We start from the raw sequence: 27745 nt of genomic DNA on the forward strand, positions 1-27745 counted from the left end.
AGCCTGGGCGCCAGCGTAAGCCCGCGGCCGAGAAGGAAGGGCCGGGGGGGGAGGGGGGGGAGGAGGTTGGGGGGGGGAAATGGGGGAAGGCCACGGCCAACTTACCCGTCCATCGCACACACGCCCGCCTGGTGCTCAGCTACACAACGAGAAGGGACAGCGATGGCGGCGGTTGGCGGGCGGCCGTTGGCGCTGCTGCCACGAGCAGAGCTTTTCAAACACGCGGTGGGCTCGGAGGAGAAGGCGTCAGCAGCAACTTCCCGCCGTGAGTAATACCGAAGGGAATGAGGAGTGCCAGAGAGCGAAAGGCTGACGGAAAGGGAGGTGATTGATTGGGAAGGAACGGGGCGGGCGGAAGAGAAGCTCCACCTTTGCAACCCGGTCTCGACTCAGGCTCATGATCACAAAATGGCCACCGGGCCTTGACAAGAGGCCGCCTCCTGACTCGGCGCAACCTTGTGCATCCCTTTATCAATGACCCATCTAGACGACGCCTTCCCTTCTCAATGCAATGTTTAGCTCCCTCGTCGTTGACGGCGCTGGTTGATCGCCGTTTGCGTCCACAACATGATGGGGAGGGAAACCAATCGGAAGAAAAATTAGAAACGCACAATTCAGGCCGTGCGGGACCAGAAACATTTCGTTTCTCTTTTCTTCGGATGCTCTCTGACTTGTTGAGTGTTGTCTGCTTCTCTGAGCGCAGCTAGAAATCATACCACTTCAGTTCTTGCTTGTGTTTCATGAGTTGATGGTTTATTTTTTTAAAATCATTTAACGAATTCATTGCAATCAGGGAAATCACAGTTTCTTGCAGTTTTGTGAAGTATGGTTAACAGATTATTTTATAGAGTTGTGGCCATTGGGCAATATATTTTAGAGCCTGGTATGATTCATTTCATTTACTTTCTGATTTGCAGGATCCACAGATCTTTGATTTTTTTTTCAGTCATTGTACTTTTTAACTTGTGGAGTGAGATGTAAGTTTCTTTGTCCCTCAGCAGAAGGAAAACACTGTCCCATCATTCTCAATGATGACAGTAGGGTGGAGGAATTAAAGGTATTTTGCAGCAGTTGAGTCTTTTTAAATTCTGCACAACTGGAAGCTCTGACATTGATGCAAAAAGTTAACTCCAGACTAAGCTGGAGATTCAGAAGAATGCTTGGCAGCTGTGGTAGGGTCTGCATACCATCACATACTATAAAGCAAAACAAGGTAGTATCATTAACTGTAGCCGCTTTCAGGTGCTTGGGCCCAGATAATGCGCCAGCTGAAGGAGAGCTGCGTCCGAGCGAACTCCGGCTCCTGTGGACTGTGGCCGTAGTTCCACTGCTGCTTTCAGGTGCAGCCGGAGATTATACCTACAGAAGGAGTGTTAAGTAAGTGCTCCTCCTGGCCGGGCTCTCCACTTTCAGGTGGCCTCCCGACAGCTGCATAGGGGTAGAAGGTGCGGCTTTACATCGGGGTATTTTGGCCACCTGAAAGTGCCTTGTGAAACACCTCTTCCAGACCAGCTCAGTGCCTTCTATGCTTGCTTTGAAAGGGAAAACAGTAATGCACCACCATGAGCTACCACAGACCCCAGCGACTCTGTGCTTCCGGTTTCTGAGGTTGAATTAAAATTTTTAATTTAAATTTAGACATGCAGCACATTCACATGAAAAGAATCTTCAGGCGAGTGTAGTGACCAGCCCACTGGTGGTCGTGTGCATAAAACCTGCATGGACCAAGTGACGAGCTTTTGCAAACATTTTCAACTTCTCACAGCCTTGGTCTGAGGTCCCCACCTGCTTCAAAAGGACATCCAAAAATGGCAAGATGACTTGCCTCAATGACTATTTGCCAGTGGCACTTAGGTCTACTGGAATGAAGTAATTTGAGAGGTTGATTATGAAGCAAATCAACTGTCTCAAGAGGGTCCTAGACTTCCTTCAATTATTGCAACAGGTCAACAGCAAATGGCATTTTGTGGGCCTTCAATTCTGTGTCAGATCACCTGAAAGAACACATTTTCTAACACCATCATGCCAGCACAATTAATATTAAAACTCAGGGAGACAAGAAAATCTCCAGATACTGGGCTTAAGTGTAATACACAAATGTGTTGGAAAAACTTAGCAGGTAATGCAACATCCATGGGGAGGAAAGGATACCCAATGTTTCAGAAGTAAAACATGAAAATCTGTAGACACTGTGGTTGAAGAGACAATACAATGCTTGGTCAAAAAGTGTCCTTTATATACCAAAGGCGAAAATACATATCTGACGTTTCGAGATTGAGCCCTTCATCAAGGTATGAAAAAAAGTTGGCAGGCATTTGAACAAAAGAAGTGGGGGGAGGCGTGGTTGCAAAAGCACGAGGTAATAGGTGAAGAAAGGAGGGAAGAGAGCATCAAGCAAGGGGACAAGGGATGGCTGAGTGAATAGGGAGGGAAGGTGAGAAGAGGTGGAAGGGGGAAGGTGAGGGAAGAGGATAGCAGGACAGCAGAAACGGGAAAAGTCGATGTTAATGCCATCTGGATGGAGAGTGCCCAGACAGAAAATCAGGTGTTGTTCCTCCATTTTACGGGTGGTCTTTATGGGACTGTACATAAGGCCATGGACAGACATGTGAGTACAGGAGTGTGACACAGGCTGAAATGGTTGGCTACTGAGAGGTCTCTGTCATTGGTGCGGACGGGACAAAAGGTGTTCAGCCAAGTGATCTCCCAGTCTCTTCGATGTTGAGAAGGCCACGCGATGCAGTAAATCAATTCTGCAGATACATTAGTGAAGTCTTGTTTCACTTGAAAGGCCTGTTTGGGGCCGGGCCCGGAGTGTAGCGAGGGAGGAAGTGTGCGTGTAAGTGTGGCAGCTCTTGCAGCCACAGGGGAAGGGGCCAGTGGGCAATTGGTGGGGAGGGATGAGTGGACGAAAAAGTCACGGGGGAGCAGTCCCTACGGAAGGCAGTAAGAGGAGGAGAAGGGAAGATGTGTCTGGTATTAGGATCCTGTTCTTTGTGCTGAAAATTCCAGAGGATAATGATGCTGAGGCTGGTGGGGAAGTAGGTGAAGATGAGGGGGATTTTGTGTTTGTTGCATCTGAGGGCAGAGGGGGCAGGGCAGATGAGCGAGAAATGGAGGAGATGAGGGCTGAGTTGATGGTGGTGGAGGGGAAGCCACATTTGTGCAAGAAGACAGTCATTTTGAAAGATCTAGACTGGACATCATCATCATGAGACCAGATGCAGCAGAGCTAGAGAAATTGAGAGAAGAGAACAGAATTGTTGCAGGGGACAGGGTGCGAGGTCAAGGCAGTTGTGGGAGTTAGAGGCTTTGTAATATATGTCGGTGGAAAACTTCTCTTGAGATAGAGACAAGGAGATCCAGGAAGGGAAGAAATTGTTGAAGATGGACCAAGTGAGTTTGAGAACAGGGTAGATTTTGGCCACGAAGTGAATGAAATTGACAAGCTTATTGCGGTGCATGAGGCAGCCCCAATGTGGTCATCAATATAGCAGAGGAAGAGTTAGGGGGTCTTGCTTGTGTAGGCTTGCAGCATGGATTGCTCCACAAAGCCCACAAACAAGCATGCTGTACCTGGGACCCATGTGGGTACCCATGGTTACTCCTTTGATTTGGATAAAGTGAGATGAGTTAAAGGAGAAGTTGTTTAAAGTGAGGACAAGTTCTGCCAGGTGGAAGAAGGTGGTGGTAGAGGGTGACTGGTCAAGTCTCTGGTCCAGAAAGAAGCAATGCTTTCAGACCTTCTATATGGGGGATGGAGGTGTAAAGGGTTTGGACAACCATGTGAAAATGAGGCGATCCACTTTGGGGAATCTGAAGTAATTTAAGAGATGGAGAGCATGTGAGGTATCGTGGATGTTGGTGGAGAGAGTTTGGACCAGGTGAGAAAAGATAGAGTCAAGGTAAGATTAAATTGCAGAGGGAGGTGCAGAGGCCCAGGTTTGAAGCTTGCTGACCAGTACTGAGGGGATGATGGAGTTGAAAGCAGAGTTGTAACCAATGAAAAGCAGCCTGATGTACGTATGGCTGTTGTTCATGTGTTTCAGGACTGAGTGGAGAGACAGTGAGATTGCATCTGTTAGAACAACTGTAGCGGTAGGCAAATTACAGTGAATCCAGATCTTTTCTAGATACAATTTAATTCTAGTGATGACTAACCTACCAAAGCATTTCATTACAGTATAGATGTAAGTGCTACTGGGCAATAGTTATTGAGACAGCTCACCCTGCTCCACACCAAAGCCAGGACACTGCCCCAGACAAGCTGCAGTTGGGCAAAGAGGAATTTTCCCGGATTCAGGAAAAGGGTATAGTCCGCAGATCCAACAGCCCGTGGGCTTCCCCACTACACATGGTCCCCAAATCCTCGGGTGGTTGGTGGCCTTATGGGGATTACCGCCACCTTAATGACACCACCACGCCTGACCACTACCTAATTCTGCACATACAGGACTTCACAGGCAACCTTCACAGCGCGAAGGAGTTCTCCAAGGTCGACTTGGTATGCGGCTTTCATCAAATCCAAGTCCACCCTATTGATATCGGCAAGACGGCCATTATCACCCCTTTCGGACTCTTTAAATTCCTCCGCATGCCCTTTGATCTCAAAAACGTGGCGCAAACCTTCCAGCGCTTGATAGATGCAGTAGGCAGAGACTTTGTGTTCATCTACCTGGATGACATCCTTATCGCAGACAGGGACCGCGATAAACATAAAGCCCACCTCCGCAGGCTTTTTGCTTGACTGTCAAAATTTGGGCTCACGGTCAACATAGTAAAATACCAGTTCTGGAAGGATGCCATGCAGTTCTTGGGCCACACCATCACTGCGAATAGCGCAGCAACATCAGCAGAGAAGGTCGCAGCTATACGCCAGTTCACCTATCCTGACACCCTCAAAGGCCTCCAGGAATTCACCAGGATAGTCAATTTCAACATCCGCTTCATCGCGGGGGCAGCTCGCATCGTGAGACTGCTGTTCGCCATGATATCGACCAAGGACAAGATCCTAACATGGAAGGAGGAGGCCGATGCAGCTTTCACTGTGACAAAGAATGCCCTGGCCAACACCACCCTGCTGGTCCATCCCAGATCCAACGTACCCACAGCATTCACCATGGATACATCGGCCACAGCCATCGGTGGCGTCCTGGAGCAGTCGGTCAAAGATCAGTGGAGGCTGCTGGGCTTTTTCAGCCGCCACTGCGCCACCTCCAAACTGAAATGCAGCACGTTTGACAGGGAGCTCACGGTGCTCTACTTGGCGATCAGGGGCTTTCAGTATTTCCTGGAAGACAGGCCATTCATGGTGTTCACGGAATCACAAACCCCTAACCCACGCCTTCACCGTGGCCAATGACCCCTGGTCGGCGTGCCAACAGTCCCATCTATCCTATATATCCGAGTTCACCACAGACATCCGACACCTCGCTGGCAAAGACAATGTCGTGGCCGACACTTTCACAGCCCGCCATCCAGTCCTTAGCCCCTGGACTAGACTACTGTCAGCTAGCACAGGCTCAAAAAGAGGACGAAGAGATGCAGGCTTTCCGCACAGCCATCACTGGCTTCCGTTTTGAGGACCTCACGCTCCTATACGATATCTCCACTGTCACGCTGTGCCCGGTGGTGCCTCAACAATGGAGGCACCAGGTCTTCAAAACCATTCACGACCTTGCATACCTGTCCATTAAAACCACAGCCCACATGGTAGCAGAGAGGCATTGCCTGAGAAAACAGATTGCACAGATGGCTCACAACTGCACCCAATGTCATACGTCCAAGGTGTACCACCATGTCAAGAGCCCGGTCCAACGTTTTGATGGCCCGAAAAGATGATTCGAGCATATCCACATCAACATTGTGGGCCCACTGCCTATCTCCCGAGACGCCCATTACCTCTTCACAGTGGTAGACCTCACCACAAGATGGCCGGAAGCCATCCCTCTGAAGGACATCTCAACCGACTCCTGCGCCAGGCGCTGCTCATGCATTGGATAATGAGGTTTGGTGTACCAGCGAACATATCCACTGACAGTGAGGCACTTTGGACTCAGCTTGCAATGCTCCTGGGCATCAGGCTACATCACACCACCGCTTCTTACCCTCAAGCCAACAGACTCGTGGAAAGCTTCCACATGAAGTCAGCCCTCACGGCCCAATTGGGTGGATAAGCTCCCCTGGGTCCTGCTAGGCATCAGGTTGGCACCCAAAGAGGATTTGTAGGCATCCTCCGCCGAATTGGTTTATGGCATCCCTCTAACCCGACTAGGTGAATTCTTCCCTCCATCTTGAGACTCAGGCACCAAAGGGAAGGCATCGTTGCAGGACCTATGGGACAGGTTAGCCTCATTTGCACCCCCCCCACCCTTGCACCATGGCAACCGGCCAGCCTGTATCCCCAAAGATTTATCTGCCACAGACTTTGTGTTCGTCTCCAACGACCTTATGAAGGCCCATACAAGGTCCTATACAACTCGGGCAAGACATTCAAGCTGGACATTGGGGGTAGGGAGGAACTGTTCACGGCAGACAGGCTGAAGGCAGCACACCTGAACCTCAGCCAACCGATCATCACAGCACAGCCTAAACGGCGAGGGCAACCACTAAAGGCAACAGGACACTAGAGCCGGTGAGGGTAGTTGTGTGGCGGCGCACACCGTGACGCAGGTGATCCGGCTCCGTGTATGACACATTGCAGTGGATCAGCTGTATCAAGACGGCGCTGCCCGGTTCGGGCTCCTTCATGGTTGGGGTGGACCGCGCGCGCTCTCGACTGCGTCATCGCACCACAGCCGACATGGGGCGGGACTTGGCAGCTGCCTCTTAAAGCGCAGCATGGGCTTTTGAATTAAATCAGTTGGAAATGAAACTGACTCCAGCTCATGGTTTCTGTTCATGTTTCCTCCGGGTAGCTACCGCTACAACAACATGTTAAAGTCAAAAAACCATACAAGGTCTGAAATAGCCAACTAAAATTGCTGGGCAATACGTTTAAGTCAAAAAAACATATCACAACTAAAATAATTATGTCATTTATTAGTCTTCTTCATTATCATCCGCAACCCCTTTGAATCCTTCAAAGTCAGATTGTTCACTCCCTTCATTAAAATACTTTAGGACAGCCTGTATCCGTTCTACCATCACTGTAGTCCATACTGATACGTCATCGCTGTCACTACTATGCTGGCTATTCTGAATCAACTGCATATAGTTTCTGGTGTCACCTGAACCCCACGCTCTGGCAACCCATTTACAAACTTCAGTATAGATTGCTCTTTTCAACCATCCAGCTAGGGTGAATTCATGAGTGTCATTCTGCATCCATTTCTCTCATTCTCATCTGATGAACATCTTGAACGGACGATTAACGGAAATATCGAGTGGCTGCTGTTTACGTCAACCCACCCAGACAGAATTTATAGTCTTTTGTGTTTAATGCTCTTTGTGAGCTGCCATGGAATCAAATATAAGTAACAATTTCTTTGGAAAAAAAACTACCCGGTCAAGGCCTGTAACACCTTTCCTTCCACAGTTTCATAACATTGGAGACCATCCAACCTTTCTTATTACAGTGCACATTCACAGTTTTGGGCATTTTTTCTTGTGGCAATGTTACTCTTTTAAATATGATCATTGGCTTCAATTTAGTGCCACTTGCAGTGCAGCCAAGGACTACAGTAAAGCACGACCTTTCATGTCCGGTCATACTTATGGCCACAGATTTTGTTCCAGAAGCAGCCACAGTTCTTGTGACAGGGATGTCAAAGGCCATTGGGGACTTTATCCATGTTAATGACGACCACAGATGTGTTTTTAAGTTTGCAAATTTCATTGATGACGAAGCTGTAAAAATCAATGGATTTTTGTTCTCAATCTTCTGGAAGTCACTGACCTACAGTTGCTCTAGTTCTTACCTACCATCTATTTTGCTTAATAAACTTTGATATCCAGGGGAAACCCACCTTGAAATCCAGGATGCCTCTTTCATGTGCCAATAGTTTTGCTTTCATCTGAATGATGACTGTAGATACAGCCTGATTTTGCCCTCTATGACTAAGAACCCACTCCTTCAAGTTAGACTTTAAATGGGGCCATTTAGCTTTTGGGCCACGACATGCGCGGTTTTGTGGATTCATCCTCTCAAGCTCATCTTTCTCTTTCCTCCATTTGCAAATGGATGATTTGCCAACCTTGAACTCTCTTGCTGCTGCTCTGTTGCCAGCGTCTTCTGCTCTGGTAACAACTTTCAGTTTGAAATGAGCAGTGTAAGATTTGTGTTTGACTCCTCACATTGTCAAAACTACCGGTACTCTAGATCTCAAAGGTAGCGCTAAATGCAAGGGCCTTTTATGCTGATTAGGCTACATCAAATGCAGGTGATAGCTCGACAGGCTAATAATGTTATCTGCGCATGGATCGCTTTGTTTTTTGTGATTTTTATAGGAGATATTATGAAGGTACTGGACAGGACCAAATAATACTACACCTGCACATTTTATGTGTGTGCGTGCTGTATGAAAATATTTTACTTAGTTTAAGATTTTCTACGCATTATGTGCAGGTGCATATTATATGAATGAAAATATTTGTAATTATCCCCGTGCATCCTATTTTCTTTCCCAAATACTTGCTTTACATTACATGCAGACTAAACTTATAAATTTCTCGCAGAAGTACACCAGATTTTTTTAGAGCACTAATATACAAAAGTCACACAAGTGCTGTTCTGCTTTTACATTTTTCCCTTTCTGACCTCACATCTCTCCACATTACACTTCATTTGCCACTTATTTGCCAAATCAATAACTTTATCCTTTTGTATACTCTGTGTCCTCCAGAACTTACTTTGTGTTGTTGGCAATCCTAGATACTTCATTGAGTTCATTAATACAAATGTAAAAATCTGAGGCTCCTCCACCAATCAGGAGGTTTTGATCTCCTTCATATTAATGTTCAGGAACCTTTTATGCTCTCATAAGAAAGCAATTGAGACTTTGTCTTAAATTCTCATCCAACAGACAGATCTTTTGAATGTTCAGGGCATCCTCGTGACTTCACTTTGTATTTCTCAAAGAAGTTAGCGTTGTAATGGATAATTTTTATGCACAAATATACAAGAATTACAATCAGAAATTGGTTCAGTACTTGATGTGGATGTACTTTGCTATTGTACATTAAATAACTCAATGTGATGTCAGTTGGTATATAATCATGTTGAGTTTACTGTCATATGCATTTTACAATTTACATATGGACTGAAATGTTTACTTGCTGAAGCCATAGAGATATTTTCATGCTACTCATGCATTTTGGACATTATACACCGTGGTAATCAACTTTCACATTTGTTTCCCCAGTTTTGTAATTTTAAAGTTGTTTCTTTCTTTTAAGGTGCATCTTTGAAGTAAAATGTTTCACACAGCTTTTGAAACATCATTCATTTTCAAGGCAGTTAAATTCTTTTGGAACATCAGTGCGACATCACCCCTGATAATATTTTGTTAAAAATATCCATTTTTTTTTAGAATCGACATGGTAACATGTCCTTCCACCCCATGAGTCCATGCCACCCAAATACACCTATTAACTCACAAACCCTGTACGTTTTTGGAGAGTGGGAGGAAACCAGACCATCCAGAGGAAACCCACACAGTGACAGGGAGAACATATGGAGAGATAGGGAGAATGTATTCCTTACAGACTGTGCCAGATTTGAACCCAAGTCGCTGGTGCTGTAATAGAATTGTGTTAATCTTTCTCCAGAAATATTTGGTGATATTTCACAGCAGATTTGGCTGTACCAAAGCTTTAAACAAACAATAACCATGTCCCTGCCAAGGCTGGAACTGGAGTATCAATTCCATCAGCTACATTGTTGTGTAATAATAAATGTGTTAAAAAGTGAAATGATTTATTCAATTACCCAGGGATGGGAGTCAATCTTATCTGCTTCCTTCTGGCTGGGGAGTGACAGAAAATGGATTGCAAAATTCAAAAGTATACTGTGTAAGCCTTTGTTGAACAAAACACTACTGATATACAATGAAAAGAAACTTTAAAATAACAGGGTTCATGAGAGAATGATTGATGAAAGGTAGATACAAGACATTTGTTTGGAAAGAGCTATTCTTCGAGGAGGCTTGGAACTGATGAGTAGTTACAGCCTAGCAGGCAAGGAAAAAACTTTTGTAAGAATAATGTAAGACACACTAGTCAATTTATTCATGTGTTAATTGGCAGGTAGGTATGTGGACACCGATTTGCTTCAGTAAGTTCATTGGGGATAGGCATCAGCCAGACTGAACAAGTGCATAGTCCAATTGGAAGTGTACACACAAAAATTGCATCTCTTTCTAGGATACCATACAAATAATCACATAAAATGCTCTATTATCTACAGTCAAAGACACACTGTTTTATCTGATTTGAATAAAATGCAAAAATAAATTAGGTATTTAGCATTGGCCAAGGGAAAACCCTAGTGGCATGAGAATGTCAGCCCTGAAGTCCTTATGCCAAAGTAGTTTTTGTTCTCTGCACAGCATGTGAGGATACGTGTTTTAGAATTGGTTGACTTTTTTTTGTTTTTATATGAACTAAAAATATTCATTATTATTTTAAGATGCATCTAAAAAGGATTCCAGAAATTACATCCAACATATAAAATTAGGTTTTTATTCGACTGGGTTATTTATCAATTAGTGAATGGAGCTCACCTGTTTTGGTCTGAGTATATTTTGAGACATATAGGGATCCCAACATTAGTGTTTACAGCAGATTCAAATGTTCAGTGTTTTTGTGGCAATGATTCTGTGGCATACCAGGAAGGGATTTTCAGGCTTCAAAAGGTGGCAGAGAAACATGCCAGGCTTTCATTCTGTGTTTAGCAATCTGTAAGTTTAGGTAAAAGCAGACTAACTTCATGGTGCCATGGTTCTTTTCTTTATCAATTACACTGACTGCCAACTGAATCATGTAAGTGTAGCCTTGCCCAATTACAGATAAGAATCAAAGGGTTCAGTATCTAATTGACTAATTTAGAAAAAAAATGCCTGGTATAAGTAAAGGAAGTAGAATAGAACAAGGGTTAAAGAGAAAAGGCTTTGGAGAGATTGCAGCAATAACTGGAGCATATGATATTATTTACATCTGACTTGCTGAAACATTGCAAGGTTTTCTTCATCTGTCACTATCGCAGATTTGGTTAAAGAAAACTCAAAGCAAACCATGTAATATATAATAAATTAGAATTTAGGAGCAACTATTTAATAAAATATCAATGATATGGAAGCAAAATAGTACAGTAGTTATTGTTGTAACTACCCAGTCTTCATTTGTCTCCAATTAATTAATTAGCTAATTAATCAATCAATGCAACAATTAATTAACTGATGATTGTCTTTAATTGCCCAGTGGACAGTGGACTCTGCAAGGACATGTGCTTCACATCAATTGAATATTTGAATTTGCAAACACCTTCATGTTTTAAGGTTTTTGGATTATGAGGAAAATTTCAAATGTACTTTTGTTTGGTTTAGCTGAATTAAAAGAACAAGAAAGATTTGTATTTTCTTTTTCTTTTTTTTACCACTTCTGGAGATATCATTTATTGCAATATGATTTCAGAAATGCTGAAATTATCTTTCCAAAATAGCCATCTGATTGCAACTCGAGAGTTTTTAGCTCAAGAGGCAGGATTGGTTCTATTGGCATGTACTAAAGGTAGTGATTGCTTCAGAGAAATCAGAGGTAAGAATCCTGCCTGCTCCTTGTCCCCTGCTTTGGCTAGAACAATGCATGTGGTATACGTCAGCACCTCCTGGAATCTTATGTTATATTTGAGTTCAAAGATGCTCAGCCTGGAAGACCAATGTGACTATTTTATATTAGGAAATGGAGATAGTCTTTGCATTCTGAGGTCATTAAAATGCATGAGATTATTCCAATTCAACTTCTTTCAGACTCCCATCCCAAAATTTTGACTCTAAAAGAGTCCTGACCAGAAACATTAACTGATCATTTCTACCCATGGATGCTCCCAAACCCATTTGAATTCATTCAATTTTTCATTGTTTATTAAAGATTTCAGCATCTGTAGTTTTTGTGTTTTATGGTTGAACGCAGTATTGGGCATGACCTTGCTGGACTGGGCGGGCTGGCCCGCCTTTCGAACCTGTAGCTTCTCCCTGTAAGATCCCTAATAAAGGCTGATACCCTAGTCTCCTCCCTCATACCTGCCTTAGACGTGAGCCAGCAGCATGTAGAGACGTGCCAAGGTTTTCTGATTAATAAATCTTTTGACTACTTGCTTCGTGTCTGTGGGTGGTCACTGATTGTATCACAGTTTATTAATCAGAATTTTAATTATCATGGACAAGGTGATTAGACTGGAGAAGCTGGAAACTGATCCAAAGGAACAATGGCACAATCTGGAAGGCAGTCCTTTTGGCCCTCAAGTCAGAAGGGATGCCTGTCTCTCAGCGGAAAGAGGTCCTTCCAGAAGTGCTGCACGTCACCAGGTTCCTATTCTAATGCCACCCCACATGAAAAATTGTTCTCCTTCCCTAAGAGGGCGGCGTTGGGAACCACACTGCCAATCTGGCTGACGACCTCAGGGCCGATGCTTCTCCAGATGCATGTTAGGACCCACAAAGTGGACTCACAAAGCAGACCCACTGGTCGAGGAAGTGCACCTCCTGCATGCTAACCCACAGTATATTCTTGTACGGTACCAGATGGATTGGACAACACAATTTCATCCAGAACCTGGCTCGAGCTGGGGACACGACATAGGAGATGCACGCAGTAGCCCCTGTCCATGACCATTCGGCCCCAGGGACTACCCCGACAAATGATAAAGTGAATCCACCACCATAACCCCTCAAGCACCTGCCCCCCCCCCCACCCTTACAAACAAGTCCCCTACCCCCCATGGAACTGGTACACACAGACACAGTTCAGCCCTCCAATACCCAGCCTGCTGAACAAGTCACTGTTCCACAGGAACCGATGACACAGCCGGTGCTGCAGCGAATGCAGTGCCGGATAAAACCACCGGATCGGTTGAACCTATGAACTGACTACATGACCAGTGCCAATGGACATTGCTCTGCTTTATCCCGCTGGACTTCATCCAAAAAAAGAAGGGGTGAATGTGGTGGAATGCAGTACTTCAGGCATGACCTCGCTGGACTGGGCAGGCTGGCCGACCGCCTCATGTTTCTTACATTGTTAACAATGTGTTCTTGAAGAAACAGAATCATCATATTGTAGTAGTACTCAGCATGCAGCAAGCAAAAGAACCACGCAGAGTTGAAAGTGAGTTGAACCAACTGACTTTAATAGAAACGACCAGGTGAAATGGCTGGAACCGAAATGTAGTGGGATGGTTTGTGTGCCATATGTGCAAATACTGCTGTGTTTGGCAGCGGTGAACACTGGTCTTGACTTCCCCGCATGGGTGTCATGACTTAAGGGGGGCAAGATGCTAATTTTTGCCCCAGAGTGTTGGTCCCATAAGTAAAGGAGGCTATCATGGTGGCCAGCTGCCTTAGCCATTAGTGACGGCCAGCCCCGGCATTTCCCGGAAAAGAACAGGGTGGGTGGCAATGGTGGGCTCCTGAACCCCACTTTTGATGGTAAAAACACCAACCTGCTGCAGGTATCAATGGCTTTGTTGATGGCATGGGGAAGTCCCGGGCCTTAGAGCGTGATGCAGCAATTGGTGCTTGGTGTGCCACAGGATATCTGCGTGGGCTGCTACTTTGCCTGGGTCACTGAAATCTTCATCAGCAATGAGGAGGCAGATATCTTATGGCATCTGCTTGAGAAAGACTTGTTCGAACAGTAAACATGGCTTATGGCTGTCTACTAGTGCCAGCGTCTCATTCATTAAGGCCAATTACACGTGATTGCCTAGGCTGTCCATGTGGAGCAACTGCACAGCGCACTCATAGCAGGAAAGGCAAAAAGTACAGAGCAGGAGTGCCTTGATTGTTTCATATCTGTCCACAACCAGTGGCTGGTGTAGGAAGTCGATGATTCGGCCTGCTGTTTCCTGGTTGAGTGAACCCACCACATAGTAGTACTTTGTGGAGTCTGAGAAGACTTGCCTGACCTGGAATTTGGCTTCGGCCTGTTCAAACCAGACATTGCGACTGCAAGGTCCAGAAAGTCAGCAGTTTCAGTGAAACTGCATTCTGCATGCTTGGGTTGGTCATTGTTGGGTCCAAATGCCATTTGGACCGTCAGAGTCACCAATGTAATCACATTAAGCATGCAGTGAGTGAAAGAACCACACGAAGTCGAAAGTGAGTTGAACCAACTGACTTTAATAGAACTCCCGCGTACTCTTAAATCCCTTGGAACCTAATGATACTTGTGACTCTTGGGTCCTTTATGACGTCAGCCACCAGGCTGTGGGCTAGCTCCGCACCCAGAGCCCTCACAGTCAGATTTACCACGGACTTGCCCATAACTCCGTGAGTCGGTTCACCTGTTGCTACAATTATCTCATTATTTCCTTCTGTTTCACTCAATTCATATTGTATTCTTCCACTGTCATACATTTTCCATACACTCCATTTAAAGTACAACATGTGTTTCAGAAAGGGTGCATTTATCACATATTTGGGACATAGCTGTAGGTTTCTGTGGAAACTATTTTTAACTTTTTAAATACTAATTCAGTTGACTGTTAATACTCAAAGTCAAATTTATTGGAGTGCTTTATTTTAAAAGGAACACATCTCCATATTAAACTGGAGGAAAAACAGAAAATCAACAATATTAACTGAGCGGTCTAGAATCTCTGATTATATAGTGAGCACAAGAAGGCAACAGCTAGTGTAAGGTATAAATATTGCTTATTAACAATCATTGCTGATCCAGGACTGTACTATTAAACATTCCATTGTGTGATTAACTGCTCTCCGTGTTATTACAACAAAGTTAAGTGTGGGATGTTCCAGAAAGTCTCTCATCTCTCAAGAGAAAACTACAGTGAGAAAAATTGGTTTTCTGTCATTCAATAAAGAACACTGGATACAATTCTTTGTCTTTGTTTCACACTTATTGGGCAGATACTGATGAATAGCAGGAGTAAGACCTGCAAATAGCTTGACCTGCAAATAGCTTGAGCTGCAAATGGCTGCCCTGGCTAGGCCCAGATTTTGAAGAAATTTTTTTTTCAATGCCCACTCAATTTTTCAATACAAAAATCTGGCTGAACTTGGATTGATTATGAATGGATTCAAATGTATTTAAGAAATGGTGACACAAAAGGAGATGTTCATCTTGTAAAAAAATGAAATATCACTATTATTTGAGTTATCACAGGTCCAGCATTAATTTGTTTTCCATGTAACTGTTCAGCTAAGATGAGTTGTGGTGATATTTTCAATAAGAGCTGACTGGCTCAATTATTTTAAATTTGAGGAATAGATAAAATGATAAAAGACTTTTGCAAATGGATAAAATATGTGGTCCATTAATAATTCAATGCAGTTTGAGACATCCTTCGGCCTGAATGTAAAGTATTTAAAAGATCTGCCCATATTGGACTCAGTAGGGCAGGAATTTGTAGTTGATATCTCTGTTTGCATCAGATCTATTAACATGAAATATATTTGAATTTGATTGCTAGTGTTGTCTGCCTAATGTCTGGAAGATCTGACTGAAACTTGGACTAACAAGCGGAAAATTGTTTCAATATTAAATCTGAAATGACAACCTTAGTGGTATCATTTTACAAGAACTTAATGTTGTATTTAACAATTACGGTATTAAATAAGCATTGCCAAAAAAAAATCATGATTTTTACCTTCCCAATTTAACATTATTGTATCTGACCACTGGCATTGCTATAAAGAGGTCAAACATATAATTAATGACTCACTGGATGGAACACGAACTATAACATGTTCACACTGGAGATTTTGGTAGTGGTCTGTGAACCAAGTTTAACATCAGCCTTTTCAGAACAGGTGTGTGTACTTTATTGAAAACTAACAACAATGGATAGTAAAAACACAAATGCTGGAGGAACTCAGCAGGTCTTGCAGTATCCATAGAAGTTAAAGACATATAATCAACATTTTAGGTCAAGGAATGCCTTGACAAAGGACTCGGAATTCCTGCAGCATTTTTGTGTTCTTCCTACAATCACAGTGCCTGCAGACTTTCATGTTTCACAACAACTGATATGTATGTTTACATTACATGGATGATGCTGTAATTTTATTTCATACTCTTGTGACTTATTTCTATTTTCACATATAAAATTTGCACAAATTTTACCCCAACCACATTTGTTTAAATAATTCTCATTGGGGACATGCTTCTATTTTCTGATACTCCCTCTTTTTATTATGGGCAGAGATAATATTTTGTATGTAAACTAACTTTTTGCTTCAATATTAAACTTTGGTTAGGCTGCAATTGGACTACATGTGCAATGCAAGTTATCTCATTACAGGAATGGTGTGGAGTTTTTAGAAAGGGTACAGAATGGATTTACCAGGATGTTGCCTGGTTTAGAGGGCATTAACTATGAGGAGAGGTTGGACAAACCAGTTATTTTCTCTGGAGTGCAGGAGGCTGAGGAGGAACATGTGAGAAGTCCATAAAATCACGAGAGTCGTTCATAGGGTAGAGAGACAGAATCTTTTCCCAACTAAAAAACATCGCATATGTTACTTAAGGACATGCATTTAAGATGGAGAGTGTAGGGAGGACTTAAGGGAGGTGTGTGGGGAAAATGTTTTACACAGAAGATGGTGGGGATCTGGAATGGATTGCCAACAGTAATGGTGGAAGCATATTCAATAATAGTATTTTTAAAATTTCTAGATATATGAATATGAAGGGAATGAAATTGAAGGATATCTGTCACATGCATGCAGCAGAGTTTTAGTTTAATTTGAACATCATATTCGGCATAGACACTTGGGATGAACAATCTGTTCCTGTGCTGTACTATTTTTTTTATATTCTATCATGTGTCCCTTGAATTATCTTTATTTGTTATTGATTCCAAAATTGTTATGAGTCTAAATCTTCATCTACTTTAACTCACTTTATTCATTCTTCTTTATTATTTAGAGCAAGGATGTACATTTCTGTATTCATGGTGACATTTAGATTTTTTTGAACTTGGTGCAAAAACTTTGTTTTAATACCATAAATATCTCATCAGCAATTAATAAACCATTGGGTAATTAAAACTAAAACAATTATAATTCTGCCTTGTTAATTTTGTCTGCAGATTTTAACTTGTTTCATTTTCACAATGATGCCATACATATTAGACTTCCTATTTTGACATCGGTTCTTTATTATTTTGTATTCCTGTCAAAACAGAAAATGGCTACAGAGCTAACTTCTCGTGTATTTTGTTGTGATTTTTTTTTCTATTATAACACACACTGGTTGACCGTTTTGAGTTTTGTGTGCCCGATGGAGATGTGGGGCTGGTAGTCATGATGGGGAGCTGGCTAATGGAGGACCTCAGTTGCAAGGATCGACAATGAGATAGACAACAGACTCGCCAAGGCAAATAGCGCCTTTGGAAGACTACACAAAAGAGTCTGGAAAAACAACCAACTGAAAAACCTCACAAAGATAAGCGTATACAGAGCCGTTGTCATACCCACACTCCTGTTTGGCTCCGAATCATGGGTCATCTACCGGCACCACCTATGGCTCCTAGAACGCTTCCACCAGCGTTGTCTCCGCTCCATCCTCAACATCCATTGGAGCGCTTACACCCCTAACGTCGAAGTACTCGAGATGGCAGAGGTCGACAGCATCGAGTCCACGCTGCTGAAGATCCAGCTGCGCTGGATGGGTCACGTCTCCAGAATGGAGGACCATCGCCTTCCCAAGATCCTGTTATATGGCGAGCTCTCCACTGGCCACCGTGACAGAGGTGCACCAAAGAAAAGGTACAAGGACTGCCTAAAGAAATCTCTTGGTGCCTGCCACATTGACCACCGCCAGTGGGCTGATAATGCCTCAAACCGTGCATCTTGGTGCCTCACAGTTTGGCGGGCAGCAACCTCCTTTGAAGAAGACCGCAGAGCCCACCTCACGAACAAAAGGCAAAGGAGGAAAAACCCAACACCCAACCCCAACCAACCAATTTTCCCTTGCAACCGCTGCAATCGTGTCTGCCTGTCCCGCATCGGACTTGTCAGCCACAAACGAGCCTGCAGCTGACGTGGACTTTTTACCCCCTCCATAAATCTTCGTCCGCGAAGGCAAGCCAAAGAAAAAGATAACACACACTGCAAAAATACCTATGAATGATATCCATCCATCTTAATTTTGTCTGATACATATCATGATTTTACATTTTTGTCACAACTTGAGTGTTTAAATATTATTCTTTGTACATTGTCTATTACTAAGGAGAGATTACTACTTGGATCTTGTTTGCTTGGCATCATTTTACATTTCCACAACATGATTGCTTTTTTACTGACTCATTCAGCTTGGCTTCCAAAGTTACTAGCATTCTTAATACTGTATTTTTAATTAAGTATTGTTTTCCAAGTTATCAATTTTATCTCCTTGCCTTTTCCAGTCCTCCTGAAGTTTATTCAGTTATTAATTTTCCTGCAAGGATATTGGTTCAAGCTTTGTTGAAGTTTAAGCCATCATATTACCTGGTTAATTCTTGCCCCTGAAATGTTTACATTGTTCCAAGAATTCACATATTTATGTCTTTTCTTCTGGTTACGTGTTTATTTCTAATTAGGGATATTTACATTTGGATACAAACATTATTTGAATATAGAGTAAATTTTAAAGAACTGTTCATCAGTATCATTTATTCAATGTCATGGTCTTATAGCAGTGCAAAACTCTGTCGTGACAAACTGGCCCCGCTTGTTATGTGCGGTCAGTGGGGCAGTCACAACAAAGATGGTGACACGTACCTGTCTCTGCTGTGACACGCAAGCTAACAGCCTGCATCTCCAGTCTGTTCCACGCTCTCACAGAGCACACTACAGTGGTGACCCCGACGAGTCTCCATGACTTGAAGACTCAACCAAATGGACTCAGCAACAGTTGGCACCATAGCGTTGAAGCTGCCGACCTTCTGGACCAACTGGTCCTGCACTAGGTTTGGCCAAGTGGAGGCTCAGTTCCAAATCAAGCAGATCACTTCTGACTCCATGAGGTACTTCTACGTCGTTAGTTCACTCGACCAGGAGACCGCTGCCCACGTAGATGACCTAATTCAAGCTCCACCTGAGGAGGATAAATATATGGTCTTAAAAACCCTCCTTATCAGCACATACAACAGGGTGACCAGACTCTTACACTTCGTCGGTCTTGGGGACAGAAATTGTCCAGCAGGTAACCAGACTGCGACATGAGCCAGCCCATAAGCCCAGCTCCCTGGCAGAGCTCCATAGCAACCGACAGAGCCAGGCCCCCACAGACCAACACCTATGCTTCTACCACCAGTGTTGGGGAGCTGGGCCACGCAAATATCATCAACCCTGCTCATTTCCCTGAAATGAGCAGGCCAGCCACCATTAGTGGCTGTGGCAGCAGGATGGAAGAACAGCTTGCTCCATGTATGGGACACCATCTCAGGCCACAGGTTCCTCATTGACACAGGTTCCTCATTCCACCCACTTCCCTGGAGATGCCACAAGACCACACAGCCCCACCCTCTGGGCAGCCAACAACTCCACCATCGCAATGTTCAGCCACAAACGCATACTCCTACGTTTCGGGAAACAGACTTTAACTGGCAGTTCACCTTGGCGGCAGTTGACAAGTCACTGCTAGGCGCAGACTTCCTTCGGGCATACTCATTGCTGGTATACCTTCAAGGCAAGTGCCTGGCCCACGAAGAGACGTTCCAAACAGTCCCCCTCGGCACGTCGAATGAACCAGCCACCCACCTGGCTGCGGTGGAAACTAACGAGAACCGTTATACCCGCCTGCGCACCAACTTCCCCTCCATACTCCGCCCATAGTTCTACACAGCGGCCACACAGCGTCCAGTGCCACTTCGAGACCATTACCCTCCCCCCATTCCTTCACAAGCCCACAGTCTGGTGCCAGACAAGCTCAAGTTGGCCAAAAAAAAGTTCATGCACTTGGAGAAGTTGGGCATCGTTCGCAGATCTGACAGCCCATGGTCTTCACCCCTCCACATGGTACTTAAGGCCAATGGCAAGTGGCAACCGTGGGGCAACTACTGTCACTTAAATGAAGCTAGTCCAAGGCCAATATCCAGTACCCCACATCCAGAAATTCACTGTGAACCTCAATGGCACCCGGCTCTTCTTCAAGATTAACCTCATCTGGGGATATCATCAGATACCAGTACGTCCAGAGGACATGCAAAAGATGGCCAATGTCACCCTGTTCGGCCCTTTCAAGTTCCTCAGAATGTCATTTGCCTTGAAAAATGCTATGTAGATGTTCCAACAACTGATGGACGCAGTAGCGTGTGACCTGCCATTTCTATTCATTTACCTGGAGTCATTCTGATCACAAGCAGCACACCGGTGGAACACCTAGTCCACTTTCGATACCTTTTTGCCCGCCTTGTCAAGTTTGGCCTCACGATCAACCCCGCGAAGTGCCAGTTCAGCTGTGAAAAAATCGATTTCCTGGAACACTGTTTCACTGGAGATGGAGCAGTACCTTTCCCTGACAAAGTGGATGCTGTCTGCCTATTCCCCATGCCAGACACACTCAAAGGCCTACAGGAATTCGTAGGGATGGTCAACTTTTACAACAGGTTCATCCCCAATGCCGCGGCCATCATGGGCCCTCTTTTCGACCTAATCACCACCTCCACCAAGGATCTCCACTGTACGGAAGACTCTGCCACAGCCTTTGCCACTACCAAGGAAGCCCTGGCTGGTTCCAACTTGCTCGTGCACCTACAGATGGATGCACCCACGACACTCACGGTTGATGCGTACAGTATGGGTGCGGTCCTCGAGTAATGGGTAGACGACACCTAGAAGCCGTTAACTTTCTTCAGCTAACACCTATGCCCACCAGAACACAAATGCAGCGCATTTGACAGGGAGTTGCTTGCCCTATACCTCGCCGTCCGCCATTTTCGGTAATTTCTAGAAGGCCGAGCTTTCACCATTTAAACCGACCACAAACTGTTAACCTTTGTCTTCAGCAAGGTCTCAGACCCGTGGTCTGCCCGGTAACAGAGGCAACTGTTGTACATCTCTGAATTCACTACCTCCATTTGCCATCTCTCTGGCAAACGCAACATCGTCGCAGACACCCTTTCAAGACCAGCCGTATGCTCACTCTCACAGGGTGTCAACTTCCATGAGTTGGCCCAGACCCAACAGTCAGACCCAGAAATGAATTATTTCCACAAGGCCGTCACAGGACCTGCTCTTGGATGACAGCACCACCAGCATCCTCTGTGACGTCTCCACAGCTAACCCCCGCCCAGTGGTACCATGGTAAAAGGCGGTTTTCGACCTCATATGTAGTTTGTTGCACTCCTCTATCTGGTCCACGGTCCAGATGATTTCCACCAGTCTCGTCTGGCATGGGCTTCGTAAAAAAATCACAGAATGGGCACGGGCCCGCCTGGACTGCCAGATGGCAAAGGTGCAAACGCACACCTGAGCCCCCACCCAGCAGTTCAAGCCAGCCTCACGCCATTTCCAGCATGTCCATGTGGACATTGTTGGGCCACTGCTTGTCTCGCAGGGCTACCGCTACCTCCTCACAATGGTAGACCGATACACCCACTGGCCAAAGGTGACCGATCCCTACTGACATTGCCACAGAAACTTGTGCGAGAGCTTTTCTGTCCATCCGAGTCTCTCGATTCAGCGTCCCCTCCCACATCACCACCTACCGGGTTGCACAGTTCACCTCCTTGTTGTGGACCAAATTGTCCAAACTCCTGGAAACACAGCTCCATCACATGATTACTTATCACCTGCAGTCCAATGGCCTAGTGGAGCAGTTCCATCGGCACCTCAAATCTGCCCTTATGGCATGCCTCAAGGGTCCGGCCTGGTCGGACAAGCTACCCTGGGTCCTCCTGGGGATCCACACTGCCCCCAAGGATGACTTGCATACTTCCACTGCTGAATTGCTCTATGGGCAGGTTCTCTAAATCCCAAGACAGTTTCTCCCCCCTCCCATCGATCTGGCCCAAGACAGAGAAGTCACACTCCTGCGTATCCAGGAGAAAACTGGCTCCCTGGCCCCCCCACCACCCTCATAGCATGGCTATCCCCCACAGTCATCTTCCCCACAATTTAATGTCTTGTGCTTATTTTTTTGTGCACAGGAGTGGACACAGAGCATCTTTCCAGCGTCTCTATGAGGGACCCTACAGAGTGCTCTGCAGAATGGCCTCCACTTTCACTTAGATATCAGGGGCAAAGAGAAATGTTTCACAGTGGACCACCTCAAGCTGGCTTACTTGGATGAGACCCAGCCGGTCCAAGTACAGAAGCCGGGGCAGGCCTCCGAAGCACCACGACGACACCAGTACCGGTTCTGGGGAGAGGGGGTTGGGGTTATGTAGCGGCGCACAACTCTGTCGCGACGGACCGGTCCCGCTTGTTACATGTCGTTGGCTGGGAAGTCGCGACAAAGATGGCGGCGCGTATCTGTCTCTTCCATTCCAAAGCAGAAGTTGGTGCATGGGCTTGCATTGGCATGAAGCAAGTAGTGGGCAGATGCATGGTCCAACTGCCAGCCTGATAAATGAGTGCACAAAGTTTGAATAAACATTCTGCTGCGACTCCAGTGTCTCCAGTCTGTTCCACTGCTCTCACACAGCACACTGCAGTTCCACTTTTTTTTTCCAATGCTTCTACATTGTACATAGTCAAAGAGTTGTTTTTGAATTGTGTCTTTTTGAAATTCACCTTGAGAAAAATGTTTAGCTCTTTATATTTTTAGCAATGTTTCAGGAATGTTGACTATTTGCAACATTGTCTTTCCAATTACTTTTTTCACAGAACTACCCTTGACTCAATTTTTATGTATATTCTTGATTTTCTAAATTCTATGTTGGGTAAACTGTACAATGAAAATAAATATAATGTATTTAGAATATCCTAACCAGTAAAGATATTTGTATTAGATTTTTGGAACACTTAAAGTCTCGCATAAAAGGTCAATGTGTAGATTCACAGTGGATGACCACTAGAGAGATTTGCTTTGGAAACTAACAAGGCAAATGACTTTCATTGACAATTGTAAAATTCTTTATTATCGATGCTTTATCATCTTCAAAACTAGCTATTGAATGCAGGGCATTCTGATTCTGATTCCATGCCATTGTACTAATGCAGGGGAGTAAAAAAAATTTTTTCCCTGTTAATTAGTCCTCAATTAAATTGCCCACTTTAACTTACAGAAAAATTAACTTGGGAACAAAACCCTTGAATAATTCAAGTTATGATGAAATTGTACAAGGCATTGGTGAGCCAAATTTGGAGTACTGTGTACAGTTTTGGTCACCAAATTATAGGAAAGATATAAACAAAATAGAGAGAGTGCAGAGAAGGTTCACGAGAATGTTGACAGGATTTCAAGGTTTGAGTTACAGGGAAAGGTTGTGCAGACTGGGGCTTTTTTCTCTGGAGTGTAAAAGATTGAGGGGGGACTTGATAGAGGTGTTTAAGATTTTAAAAGGGACAGACAGAGTAAATGTGGATAGGCTTTTTCAATTAAGGGTGGGAGAGATTCAAACTAGAGGACATGGTTTAAGATTGAAGGGGGAAAATTATAAGGGGAACATGAGGGGAAATTTCTTTATGGAAAGGGTGGTGGGGATGTGGAATGAGCTTCCGACAGACATGGTCGAGGCGGGATCATTGGTTACATTTAAGGAAAGACTGGATAGTTACATGGATAGGAGAGGACTGGAGGGGTATGGACCGGGTGCTGGTCAGTGGGACAAGGAGGGTGGGGATTTGTTACGGCATGGACTAGTAGGGCCGAACTGGCCTGTTCTGGGCTGTAAGTGGTTATATGGTTATACTACCTGTATATTACATATGCAGTATATTTAATAATATAACAGTGAAAGTATTTTCAATAATGCAGAAAGGAATTAGATATTGATTTAAATAAAATAATTGGCAAACAATGAGAAAGGAGCAAGAGGGTAGCATTAACTTTATAATTCTTAGAGGACTGTGTGATAGATTATGTTATATTTTATATTGTATATACAATTGTGTTTTAAAGGAGATAGATTATGGCAGGTTTTTTAGTTAGGTCACACATAGATACAAATGCTTCAAAACTGATCTCATTTAAAATGCCAGAGCTCTGCTCAAGCCAGACAGGCCAAAAACTTTGAAGAGTGCCTATAAGGACTTCACAAGTAGGTGTTAATTGGACATGCTGTGGAGTAATGATTTATTGGAAAGCAACAGATGAACAAACTCAGAAAATTGGTCCGGTGCCGCAGTCTGAGTGCAGTTTGCTGTTCTAGGTTTTCTCTGAGTGAGAGAGAGAGAGAGAGAGAGAGAGAGAGAGAGAGAGAGAGTTCAGTTCAGCAGCAGCAGCTGGGACTAGAATAGGACAAGCTGGCAAATTTGTGGAAAAACCCCATTTTGAAGACAGGTTATGATTTCTTAGTTCAGCCTGGTCAAAGTCCTTGTGGCCCATACAGGAGGAGATGGCTGGCTGCATAATGTTTCACTTGAAATAAGGTAAAAAAAAAGGAACTCTGTGGTGACCTGAAAACCCTGATGGGGCAAATTACTTCGGCAAGACACTGAAGTGACTGATCTGAAGGAATCAGTTGTGGTATCCAACGAGCAACAAATCTCTCTGAAAACCAACAAGAACCTTCCCGAGCGGTAACCATTTACCTTTCAAGCACCAAAGCCTAGTGAAATTCATAAATGTTAAGTTCTGTGCACAGTATAAGAATTGCCTGTAACTAGTGAACTTGGAGGAGTGAGAAGTGAGATTGGACTGTGAATCAAAAAACTTTTCTGAACTTAGTAGTAATGTAAGTTTGATTCTATTTTCATGTTTAAAGATAATTAAAAACAACTTTTGTTAGTAGATGGTGAAAAGAGAAGCAAAATTAACATTTACCACTGATAGAATTGTTCCTTACTCTTATTCCTGTTGCTTCTCCACAGATCCTGTCTGAACAGGTTCGATTGAATGGGTCAACAATGTATCCTGGCACATTTCCTTATCCTTAACATCATGAGAAAGTGTGCAGTGAAGAACATTTGCCTTTATTTAGGTAATTCACAGAGGAGGAGAATAAAATGCCATTCAAGCTATGAGTCTATTCCATCATTTAGTTAGATTATGATGGATTTGCATCTTCTCCACCTTCTTGCTTCCATTATGTTAATTAATCATTCCAAGCAAAACACATCAATCTAAATTTAGAAAATTTCTATTCCACGGCCCTTTATTTGACTTCACACTAAAAGTTCTAAGATTCTATTGCCTCACAGAGGAGTAAGTTTCTCTCTTATCCATCCAACCAAATGTCTTAATCTCCATATACAATTAATCTATCCATCAATCAAAAGCACAAACACAAACTTGAAATGTCCCAAGTTCCTTCAGGAAAAATTATTCAGTTGTAAATACAATAATGTCAAATGTGCACCGCTTCCCATGTTCCTACTGTTTAAAAGAAGAACACATTTCATGGCTTTAACAAAGAGATGAAAGGAGCTAAAATCTGAATCCAGAACTATAAAAGAAATTGTGCAGAGACATATCTAAAACATGGATTATCTAGTGGGTTTCTGAGATATCCAGTTAAAAAGTGAGACGAATGTGTTTGGGATATCAATTCCAGAAAATGTACCAAATGTGTCTGATTGCAAAGCCAAGAAAAATGGGCAAAGGATGTGTGAGATGCAATAATAGCAAGAGTTAGAGAAAAAGAGTTTAGGTTGGAAGGTGAAGACTTTACTTGGAAGAAGGAGGTAAGAACATGAATGAATATAAGCATGATATTCATATTTAGAGATGCTTGAGAAACTGAGAGGCAAAATGGAGTGAGGGGTGATTGGGATAGCAAGACTCATCACTTCTGTTTTTTATATATGTTGTACCAATGCTTCATTTCGGTTAAAAAAAATAATTATAGTGATTAAATCTTCTTGTCTCTGTAAATGTAGTGGCTGCAAGTTTCTTTGGTGTTGATAGAGGATTTCAAACTGAAATGATGACCATTCTTTATCGCCATCTGATGCTTTTCGTCCCACTGAGTTCCACCAGCAGATTGTCTTTTGATCAAAAAAAGCTGTGTCATGACTTCAATACCCTGATTGATCTTTCCTTTCACATTTCTGCACCTCACCTCCCACAAGCTCCCTTATGGAGTAGATCTGCTCCAGAAATAAGTCACTGCAAATACAATAATTAGTTAAAGTGCACTTGGAGGCCAACTTCCTAAAAATTGTTCAGCACTTCACTAAAGTGGTCATGGAGCTCATGTGAAATGACTGGAAGAGAAATAATGTTTAAACATATGCTCATATTAGGGTGGCATGGTTTGTGTAGCAGTTAGCACAATGCCTCTACAGTGTCACTGATCACTGGGGTTTGAATTCCACACTGACAGACAGTTTGCATGTTCTCCCCATGTCTGCATATGTTTTCTCCGGGGGCTTTGGTTTTATCCCACCATTTGAAACGTACAGGGGCTGTAGGTTAATTGGGTGTAAATTGGGTGGCACAGACTCATGGGCTGAAATGATCTGTTACCGTGCTGTTTGTCTAAATTTTAAATTTTAAATTCAAATTTAAATATCACACAACACTGTTCCATGACAATAAAGATCTGCAACAAGACTCTAGAAAAAAAAAGGATCACTTTCCATTTTTCACAAGTGCTTTACATTTCTGAGCCACAAAGGCAAATAAAAGCATTTCTTTTTTTAAAATATTTTTATTGATGAACTTATAAATTTACATTCAGAGTTTTAGAAAAGAAATCATTTGTATATATGTAAGCACAGAAAAAAGAAAAATAAGAATAGATGAAACTAAGTCAAGAATTCCTTAATAAACATAAGAAACAATAATTTGAATTGATCTGTAAAAGAATGTTAAACCAGTTTGCTGAGTTAAGCTAAATTTTAAAAAGTGAAAAACACCCTAAAAATTACATCTAATCTACCCCCTCTGTCTAATCAAGGTTATCTTGTATAATAAATAAAAACAAAAATGTGGATCCAATGGTGACTCCCAGAGCACATGATGACTCTTAATTTTTCCAAATATATTACATTTCTAAGAATGGGCCCCAACACTTTATCAATTGAAACTTTCTATCTTTAATATTAGATCTAATTTTGTCCAAACTTAAATAGGACATTATATCATATAACCATTGTGTATGAGTAGGGGATGAATCATCTTTCCATTTCAGTAAGATTGCTCATCTGGCTATCAATGTGGTAAAAGTTAAAACTTTTTCCTGAGTTTAGCTGAGTCACGAGAAAAACCAAACAGAGTAATTAATGGGCAAGGCCTTCATTTGAGGGCAGATAATAAGTTATGTAACTAAGATTAAAAAGAACTACAATCGGGAAATAGAACAGTTGAAAAGGGAAATAGTAAGTACAGAAAAAGAACTAGCAACAAGGGAAGATACAACAAAAAGAAGAGAATTGGCGGACAAAAAAATAAAATATGAAACATTACAAACGTATAAGGTGGAGAAGAACATAATGAAAATAAAGCAGAAGTACTATAAGCTAGGAGAAAA

General features: G+C 43.3%; 1 protein-coding gene and 1 long non-coding RNA gene across 3 annotated transcripts in view; one reads left to right on the forward strand and one right to left on the reverse strand.

Moving 5' to 3' along the window:
* ptbp3 (polypyrimidine tract binding protein 3) overlaps nt 1-378 on the reverse strand; it is a 112301-nt gene extending 111923 nt beyond the window's left edge. For both annotated transcript variants that reach the window (XM_069923089.1, XM_069923081.1), the window contains exon 1: nt 106-378. Coding sequence is in view for 1 of the 2 variants with exons in the window: in XM_069923081.1 (XP_069779182.1) it covers nt 106-113 (8 nt within the window). In the remaining variant the exon portion in view is untranslated. The remainder of the gene's footprint in view (nt 1-105) is intronic.
* LOC138756726 (uncharacterized) lies at nt 81-25292 on the forward strand. Its single transcript, XR_011353229.1, has 2 exons — nt 81-265; nt 25143-25292. It is a non-coding gene; the product is annotated as an uncharacterized lncRNA (long non-coding RNA).
* The last annotated feature ends 2453 nt before the right edge of the window (nt 25293-27745 follow it).

This window comes from Narcine bancroftii, chromosome 1 (genome assembly GCF_036971445.1).
Source record: "Narcine bancroftii isolate sNarBan1 chromosome 1, sNarBan1.hap1, whole genome shotgun sequence".
In the NCBI taxonomy this organism is placed as follows: Eukaryota; Metazoa; Chordata; class Chondrichthyes; order Torpediniformes; family Narcinidae; genus Narcine; species Narcine bancroftii.